The sequence below is a fragment of the Brassica napus genome, chromosome C3 (assembly GCF_020379485.1).
Source record: "Brassica napus cultivar Da-Ae chromosome C3, Da-Ae, whole genome shotgun sequence".
Classification (NCBI taxonomy): domain Eukaryota; kingdom Viridiplantae; phylum Streptophyta; class Magnoliopsida; order Brassicales; family Brassicaceae; genus Brassica; species Brassica napus.
The window spans coordinates 57,131,186-57,141,280 of NC_063446.1; the positions used below are offsets into that span (position 1 = coordinate 57,131,186).

Below are 10,095 nucleotides of genomic sequence, written 5' to 3' on the forward strand. Positions count from 1 at the left end.
TTGCAACAGTATGCTCATGTAATATGTATAGGTCCTGCGTTGAATTAGCTTTACTATTAAGTATAAGGGTGCTGCTAAGATCTGTCATTGACCTACAAATTGAGCTGTACTGAGATTTTGGTAAGACATAAGCAGAAGTATAAGTATAAAGATACCCAAACTACTCTTTTTTTTTCCTTGTATAAATGATCATGTTCTCTTCTTCTTTTTTTTCTTCTTTGTATTACATGAGAGATATTATTCCTGAAGAGAATACCCAGCTAATAAAGAAGTGATGTGTTTTGTGCAGCCGTAGTGAAGTCTGAAGGGTTCAAGCATTTGAAACAGAGTTGTCCCTCTTTGTTGTCTGGGTTGGTGGTAAAACACGGTTGCAGAAGCGGATAAGAGCTGGACGAGTGGACACTACAAATGTGAGGCAAGGGAAGAGGATGGATTCAAATGCTATAAGCTTGCAATTAACCTTTCCTCTAAGCCTTGTTTTGGCCGCTTCAAATAAACTTCTGATGCTTCAGTACTGATATGATAAGATTAAATTTGTTTGGCTACATTTAGAATTTTTTTATTGTCTGAAACATATAGTATGTCAAAAGTAGCGTAAAAGCTTTTAGGCAATGAATAACTCTTATGTCTAAAGTAGCCTCTTTGTCTTTGATTTGACTTCAATCGCGAAGCAAATCTCATGAGTCTCCTCGTGGATAAACATCCAAACAGTGATGAAATCGCAATTCTCCTTGAGCTCATAATCGCCGACGAATTTCCTCCATCCCGCAATCGAATCAACAAGCGAATCTGTAATCCACGTCTCCGTATCATGAAGAAGCTTCCCGTCTGGTCCGTACAACGAAACAGTCTTCCCGTGGCGGCGAATCTCTGATTCATCGAGCAGCGGCAGAAACTTCTTCTTCACTGCTGACATCAGCTCTTCTCCGTTTACGTCGCTCTTGGTCAATTGCTTTCGAATCGTTCTCCGGTGGATTCGCCGGAATGTTCCATCGGCGGAGTAACTCCAACGTTTCTTCCGAATTGTCTTCCGATTCCATTTTTTCGGCTTCTTCTTCGTGTCGATAAGAGGTTGTTGGGATTTTAAAATGGAATGGAAGAATAGGCAAACCACTTGCACTTGCCTTGCCTCGCCTCGTTATATATAACGACTTTCTTTCTTTTTTTTTCTTTAAAGACGTTAGCTTATCTTGAGCTGCAAATACTTCCTCTCCACGCTTCCTCTTTTGTTACTCAATTCAATTAAACTCCACCTATTATTTATTGTATTTTTGTTCATTATTCTTAGGCTTCTAATTGTCATTTTAGTGTTTTAAATATTACATTTACGAGTTGCATTTTGCATACACATGGCCAATTCCGTTAATCACGGCCAACATAAAGGACAAAGTTAATTTCCCTTTTTCCTGTTTTATTATTTATTCTACAGCTTTTTAAGAGCACTATTATCCAAAGAAACCCATTAGTTTTTTGTAATGACTATTTTAGTATATAAATGTAGTTAAATGGGTTTAAGAACTCTCGTTAAGAAACCTTCCAATTTTGTGCCTCCAATGGTAGTTTTTTAATTAAAAGTTCTTATAAAAAAATATGATTTTTTTTTTAGATTAATTTTTTTATTAAATAAAACATATTGAAAGATAATATTTTAAACATAGATTTTAAAATAAAAACATAAAAACAAAGACTAGTAAAATAAGCGATAATAATTTGAAAGAAGCATCCGAGCTCAGTTGTGTCCAAATTTACGTCATATATGTTCAACCAAATCAGCTTTTAGTTGTTGATGCATTTGTCTATCACGAATTCTAGTTCGAGCACTCATCACATTGGCGATATTTGTAGGCATATCTTGAGAAAAATCGAGATCGACATGTGAACTTCCGGTGTCTTCTCCTTATAAGAACTCTGAAACATCAAATTGAGTGTATCCATCCCGCCTTTTGCTCCCGCCTTTTGCTCCCGCCTTTTGCTCCCGCCTTTTGCTCATTGCCAACCACGGGATGCTTGCTCGTGTTCAACCATGAGCTTATGAGCACTACGTTCTCTGTGGGAGTCCATTTCTTCCTTTCTTTGCGCTCGGTAGGTGTGTCTTCACCGAAGCTTGAAGTTACAGTACACTGACTATTAAAGATAGGGAGTTGGATTCGTAGAATCCATATCCTGAAGAAGAGAGAAAGAATAAGTAATCTGAAAGAAGCGAGAAAGAAGAAGTAGTGTGAAGAAGAGATAAAGAAGTAGTAATGTGGAGAAGAGAGAAAGAAGAAGATCTAGGTTTAATAGAAGAGAAGAAAAAGAAGCATTCATCACACACGTCCTAAAGAAGCATTCGACTTTACTCTTGGATTTGAGTTAAGTTAAGATGAGTTGACATGAATCTACCATATTTATTACATTGCACACAGTCCTAATGTTAAACTAAACCAACCATTGATAACACGCGTTTTAGCTAACCATAACCTAACTCTAATAAGCATTTATTAACCGCATCTATTAACTACCATCCACAGTAAAGCAATAAAGGAAAATGTAAGACTTGAAGAAGACAAAGTTTGGCAAATTTACCTCACCGAGAGGTAGAGATGTTAAGATGGTAAAACCTAACCCATTTAAACCCACCCCATTTAAGACCTACCCCATTTAGAACCCATATCCAAATAGACTCATTTAAAAATAGGTCTATTAGGGGTATCCATTTAAAACCCGCGAAAATTACAGGTACCCATTTAAATTCATTTAGACTCATTTAAACTATTGTTGATTCAATTAGAATTTTTTTAACTTTATTCTCTCTTAGCAGAAATTATATGAAACAAATGAAAAAATTAACTAATTTTTATTATATAAACGTAAATAAAATTATCCTAGTAAAATTAAGTTTTCCCGCCAACCGTAAAACCGAGTTTTTCCTCCAAAACTGTAAAATCAAAACTTTCCGCAAAACCGAAAATCAAGTTTTACGCCAAAAACGCAAAACCGAGTTTTCTTGCCAAAAACGTAAAATCGAGTTTTCCCGCCAAAATCGAAAATCGAATTTTTCCGCCAAAACCATAAAATCGAGTTTTCTCGCCAAAATCACAAAATCGAGTTTTCCCGTCAAAACTGAAAATCAAGTTTTCCCGCCAAAACCGTAAAATCGAGTTTTCTCGCCAAAATCACAAAATTGAGTTTTCATGCCAAAATCAAAAATTAAGTTTTCCCGCCAAAACTGTAGAATCGAGATTTCCCGCCAAAACCGAAAATCGAGTTTTCCCGCCAAAACCGTAAAATCGAGTCTTTCCCCCAAAATCACAAAATCGAATTTTCTTGTCAAAACCGTAAAATCGAGTCTTCCCGCCAAAACCGTAAAACCGAATCTTTCTGCCAAAATCACAAAATCGAGTTTCCCGCCAAAACCGTAAAATCGAGTTTTCCAGCCAAAACCGTAAAACCGAGTCTTTCGGCCAAAATCACAAAATCGAGTTTGCCCGCCAAAACCGTAAAACCGAGTCTTTCTGCCAAAATCACAGAATCGAGCTTTCCCGCCAAAACCGAAAACTGAGTTTTTCCGCCAAAACCGTAAAATCTAGTCTTTCCGCCAAAATCACAAAATCGAGTTTTCCCGCCAAAACCGTAAAATCTATTTTTCCTGCCAAAACCATAAAACCGAGTCTTTCTGCCAAAATCACAAAATCGAGTTTTCCCGCCAAAACCGTAAAATCTAGTTTTCCACCCAAAACCGTAAAACCGAGTCTTTCGGCCAAAATCACAAAATTGAGTTTTCCCGGTAAAACCGTAAAACCGAGTCTTTCTGCCAAAATCACAAAATTGAGTTTTCTCGCTAAAACCGTAAAATATTTTCCAGCCAAAACCGTAAAACCGAGTCTTTCTGCCAAAATCACAAAATTGAGTTTTCCCACCAAAACCGTAAAATCGAGTTTTCCAGCCAAAACCGTAAAACCAAATTTTCCCATCAAAAACGTGAAAATGAGTTTCCCGCCAAAACCATAAAATGAATTTTCACGCCAAAACCGAAAATCGAGTTTTCCCGCCAAAACTCTAAAATGTGTGTTTCCGTATAAACCGTAAAATCAAGTTTTTCGTCAAAAACACACAATCACATTTTTTTCACAAAAAAATAATGAATTAATTATTTTCAATTTTGAAATCCCTACCCCGCATGCGACAAAAAAATTAGATGTTGAAAGAGAAATTGTGAGTTTAATTTGGAAAATAGAAAAGAGTTAACTCTCACCCTTCCAGTGGTAGCGATCTGTGTTGTGTCATATAAAAAAGTTAGGGTTACAGTGGCAGTTCAAAAGTGACGGCGGCGCAGGCGATTGAAGAGCGAACGGTGGCAATCAAGGTTTTTCCGGTTTGGATTAATAGTTGTAGTTGACATCACATCAAGGTCTAAGCAACCCGATCTGTTTGTGTTTTATCTGAAATCGAATTCACCGTTTATTTTTCAGATCTGGTTTGAAGGGGTTAACGGCAAAACGACGAGACTCATACTTTCCAAGAAAAGTTAAGTGAAAGTTATATCTCCTATACTATATGAGAACAGTAAATAGTATAGTTACCCAAGTTTACTTGAACTAGTTCACATGTTTCATTTGCATACGCACTATAAACATTTAGACTTGCCTGCATGTTTGTTTTGTGTGTGGCTTCTGTATAATGTATGCAAATAGTTCTACCCTGCATACTGATGTAATGAGATGTCATACTAGTTGAAAAAGTACATAGTATAGTCACAATGGTGTGGTTCTACTATTTCACATATTTCTTTTGTACACACACTTTATACATTTAGACGTGCATTCATGTGCTTATGGCTTCAGTATAATGTCTGGAAAATGGTTGGAATATACTCTACAAGGGGTGTGTCTTAGCATAGTTTACTATACTATCTGATATATGTACATATAAATATATATTGAATTGAACATGTTATGATATATATAACCATATTATATGCCAGAATAGTTGAAATAGTCATCAAGTTGGTTTGTATGTTTACACACAATGCACTCCATTTCACAGGTTTATTGTGTGTTGCAGCGCTTGTTCTTATGGAATTCGCACTGCATGAATCAGTGTGCGCCCCTGACGGAAGAGGCACTTGAAACTGCAGCTAGAACATATGCAACTGAAGTCTTCTCCACATTTAACCCAGACCAACTCCCATAATAACCCACTTGATGTTTTCCCTTATGTTTAACTTTCTTCAGTCGAGACTTGGAACTTTTCGTATTTCCTTTACTTTTCCTTAAGCGCCAACTTTCGACTTCTGTTTCCTGCGCATCTCTTGTATTATTTTGGATTGTATTTTATTTTCAGTTTAACGCATTGTAGTTATTTATCCTTCGCCATTACCAAAGCTTGATAGTTTTATATAATAGTACGATTTAACTTAAATGCAAAGACTATTAGATTACTAATGTAGTATAGTATCAGTCAGCTTGTTTGGATAAAAACATTCAAATCTAATATTACCATACTATATTAAATATAGTATAGCCGCATGTTAAACATTTTTCCATAGAAGAACATGCATACATATATGTTCCTTTCCTCAGTAATGCAAACACTTTCTTCCTAATTACGTTCCCATGTAACTCATGTTTTTTTCCGTTTTGCGCACAACCTCTACGAAAAGATGCACCTCGATTGGTTATAACCATATTATATGTCATAAAGTATAGTCTTCTGACCTCGGGTTGGCATAAAACGGAAAAATGCGTGCCCACAACATTACAGTCTTATTGTTTGGACACCATAAATTCACAAGTTTTATTTTTTGTTTTGTTAGCAATTTATGTTAATAGAATTAGTTGTTTACACTGCTTGTATGTATTGAGGATCTGACTTTTTTGCCTAAAGTATACCATATATTGTATAGTATAGTTTTGTTTGAGTCACCTCCTACCTATATAATTGGAACTTTATTCAACCGCACATAAGAACGTGGAAACAACAAGGCGAACTTGGAGGTCTATGGTTTTTACCAAAATGTGGGCATACTAAATTGAATATATGATAGTCTCATTTTTGTTATACATAATAGAACATGTTCATTTAAAAGCAATTGAGCACATGTGTTTTTAACTTCACTCCTCTTCCTCCCCACCACGCGCACGCGCTTACAGGGTTATTCCTGGCAATATTGGGTGTAACTAGTCCCATCAAAGACTTTCTCCTGTAGAATGGCTATAAGCTTAATATTATGGTCCAATATGAATATTCATAAAATTCACTCTTATATTAAGTTAAATAGGTTAAAAGGGTCTCCATTAAACGGTCTTAAAAGGGTTACCCATTTAAAACCCGAATAGCTAATTAGGTCTAAATGGGCATTTTTTTTTTCAAAACCCATTTAGGCATGTGGGTTTCAAACCCATTTTAACATCCCTACCGAGAGGCGCCGGTAATGGTTGCTTCTCCAAGACAGGTTATGTGTTTTATCTTGTGTCATAGCAAGCTCAACCACCAATAGAGGACTCACAAAAGAATGATGAACAAAATGAATTAATGAACAAAATGAATAATCTATGTACAAGGTTAAGTTAAAGACAGATCTTATAAGAGCTTCAATATGATGCTATTCTATTATGCAAATACACACATGTATAGACAAGCGAAACAGAACAAGCATAAGAGCTTCAAGATGATACTATTCTATTAAGCAAATACACACACGAATAGAAGCCTTGCAGAACTATCAAGACATTAAAAAGAATTACTTAACAGAGATCATTCACTAGAACAACTCATTACACAAAGCTCTTAACTTGATGCTAGCTTCTCTAAGTATAACTTATAACATATACATTCTTCAACAAAAGTCAGTTAACCCAAATACGAAGATACATCTCAATCAATTTAAACCTCCCACAAGATTAAATCAGTTAATTAGCAACAAAACAATATGTTCCTAACTAAGCCTCCAACAAGACTAAAGCATGAATCTTTACCTCGACAAAGGCTTCAAGATCCACAAAAACGCAAGGATCCCTTGAACAAACCCACCTGCAACGAACAAAATAGCACAAACCCCCTTGTTCAAAACCCATAAACTGAATCGTCTACACGAAAACAATTTAAAAAATCGAATCCACTAAATAAAGGAAAAATCGAATCTTACGGGTCGATGGGAAGCAAACACAGAAGAAGGAAGATAAGGGATTCTGGTTCTGGTTCTGGAAAAGAATAGAGTTTTGGGAGTGAAGCTGGAGAAGGAGAGTGGAGATCGAGTTTGGGCTGACAGAATAGCTAGAGAAGAAAGCGATGAGATTGCATGCGGAGAGAAGGTGCTCTAAAGTGAAGTTCTGAGAAACTTCAACCAGCTCTTGTTTCCTTTTGTGTTTCAACTTTTCAACCGATATATTTATTAAATACTTTTTATTTAAAAGTCCTCATTCTTTATTGGGAAATTTGGAAAAAGAGAACAAATTAACTATACTATTGTCCCCTTAGAATGCTTTTACTAATCTTTGTCCCCTTAGTACTAATGAAAAGTAAAATCCAGTTTTGTCCAGATTTATAAATATAAAGGTTAAAATGTAAAAACATAAGTAATTTCCAAATTGAGTTATATTATGATATAGTAAATGTAAATAAAGTTAAAAAAAATCAAAACTCAATCGTCTCCAACATCTCTCCGTCGAAGGTCGAGAAAGGCGATTTCCGTGTTTGCCATCAACGTGTTCCGTCTGGCGCGTCTTGGTTCGCCGGTGAACTCTTAGTTGTCGTGCCATATTTCTTTCCTCCTTCCTCCTTCCTCCTTCCTCTGTGGTATTTTCTGTTTCTAAGACGCTTCTTTTCTCCAACTTTGTTTTCTCTATGAACCCTAATTGAACTTGTCTTCTCCGACAGCGTTAATGAGCGTTAGCAAGAGGCGGACGAAGCTTTCATCACAGATTAAGAACAAGTAGGTGTTCGATTTTCATCTCGGTTCCTCTTTTCCCAAAATTAAAGGTTAGGTTTTGAGATCCCCTTTTTTATTTGATTTAGTTTAGTGATTTTGTTGATGTACATGTATTAATAAATTGCTAAATGGCTTAGAAACTCAAATTGTGAAAGTCCATTGTTTGAGCTTAGACAATGATAAGTTCCAATGATAATGTAAGAGTTCTACGAGTGCATTTTCAGACAATAACCAGTCTTAAGGTTGAATTTTATTTTGGTGGTGATTGAATTTTTAAAAAGTAAATTGATTCATGTTTACGGCTTTGATTGTAGTTTTGGGTTGAGTTGATTGTGAGTTTTATGGGCTATTTTACATGTATAATAGTTTGATTGTAGTTTTGGGTTGAGTTGATTGTGAGTTTTATGAATTTAAACAAAACATCTTAATGTTGAGTATCTTTATGTCTCTCGTAAGCGTTTGGAAGTGAGTCAATCGGGTATAGTTGAGTAGCTTTGACTCTGTTTCTTTGCCGTGTCTGCAGATTCGCTAACAAGTTGATGTTTTTGAGTTCGTGTTTTATAGGAATGGCTTAACAGTTTCCAAAACGTATTCTTGAAGAAGGAGCTGAGACCCAGATTGATAAGATTAACAATACGTGTAGGCATAGGATGTTGGATATGGTGAGAAGTGTTCTCAAGGATGAATATGAGGAAGTTTTGCAAGACCCGGTCTTTGGTCCAATTCTGGCAATCCTAGAGAACAAGCTCATGTACTCAGGGAAGATTATTCACTGCTTCATATGCAAGCAGCTCAAGGTTTCCAAGCTTCACGAGCTGTGGTTTGTATTTGCAAGGAGGCCTCTTAGGTTTTCACAGCAAGAATTTTATGTTGTGACTGGACTCAAGTTCAAGGATGAACCTGACATAGACTTTGAAGATTGGGAGGATGATAAGGGGTTTTGGAGCAGGGTGTTGAAGCAGAACTGGAAGATTAGCTTATTGAGTATAAGGACTGAGCATCTTGAAGTCTGTAACAAGTGGACGTATGTGGACAGGGTGAGACTAGTGTATCTCTGTATTATCCAAGGATACCTCATAGCTAAGGATGATAGAGTTTCTATCCCTCTAGAATACATCCGCTTGGTGATGGATTTTGGTAAGATGACGATGTTTCCTTGGGGTCTTCATGCGTATGATGAGCTGATTGATTCAATACGTAAAGCAACCAAAGATCTACATCTGAAGAACAATTACGTGCTGGATGGATTCTCCATTGCGTTTCAGATATGGGTTATGGAGGCAATCCCCGACATTGGTACTATGGTGGGTCAAAAGTTCAACAAAAACATTACCAAAGTGAGATGTAGGAATTGGAAAGGAAGTGGGAAAGTGTCTTACGAAGATATCAGTAGCCTGGAGTCGCACTTCGATAAGGTAATTATCTTTCTTCTATTTATAATCTGTTCAGTCATCAAAAACATTAAGTTTGTTGTTTCAGTTTGTTCTTGTGAGGGAGAGTTGTTCCCTTTTATATCTGCTTCTGGGAACTCGGATGTGATTGATAGTGATCAGTTCTTCAGGGAAGATGAGAAGAATGACGAAAGAGTTGGACGTATTGTTGCTCTGATCAATGCCAAACAAGATTGGTCAGAATTTGAATGGGAAGTTCAGGCTTTGCCTCGAAATGTGGAGCTGTCTGATTCAGAAGAGGGTGTTGATGTCGGAGATGTCACAGAAACCCATGTGGAGGAACCATCACATGTAGAGGAATTGGCTGTTATTGCAAGAAGGGGCAAGCGTAAGATAAATGATCCTGGTGCCGAAGCCCGAAAGAAACAATTGCTTTGTCAATGGGCGGCTGAACATAACAGTGGTATCTCCGGTCAGATGAAGACTTTCATTGAAGGATTATTCACCTCTTTAAAGGAGGTGGTGCAGAAAGACATCGAAGAGCGTTTTGACAAGGTCGACAAAGAGATGGCTCAAATCAAGGAAGTGTGTCTAAGATTTCGGGTCCGTCAGATACAATGGGAAAAGAAAGAGCCTCTGAGATTTTGTGTCCTTCAGCAAGAATGGAGAAAGACCAATGGCGAGAAACATCACAGAGTCTGTCTCCTTCAGCAGCAAAGGAAAAAGGCAAAGGCAAGGCAGCTGAGACTGGGGTTCCTCCTACGGTTCGTCGTAGCCCTCGGCCAAGAAAGGTAA

At 36.9% G+C, this 10,095-nt stretch overlaps 1 protein-coding gene across 1 annotated transcript; it reads left to right on the top strand.

Annotated features, from left to right (window-relative positions):
- Window positions 1-8,559: 8,559 nt before the first annotated feature.
- On the top strand, window positions 8,560-10,095 carry LOC106398601. The gene is made up of 2 exons (XM_013839128.1): window positions 8,560-9,324; window positions 9,403-10,095. The coding sequence occupies exons 1-2, from the start codon at window positions 8,560-8,562 to the stop codon at window positions 10,093-10,095; spliced, it is 1,458 nt and encodes a 485-aa protein (XP_013694582.1).

Excerpts from the sequence above, each read along its gene's own strand:
- LOC106398601 (XM_013839128.1), top strand. The coding sequence starts at position 8,560 with ATGTTGGATATGGTGAGAAGTGTTCTCAAGGATGAATATGAGGAAGTT. Across the intron at positions 9,325-9,402 it reads TGGAGTCGCACTTCGATAAG|GGAGAGTTGTTCCCTTTTAT; the intron begins GTAATTATCTTT and ends TGTTCTTGTGAG.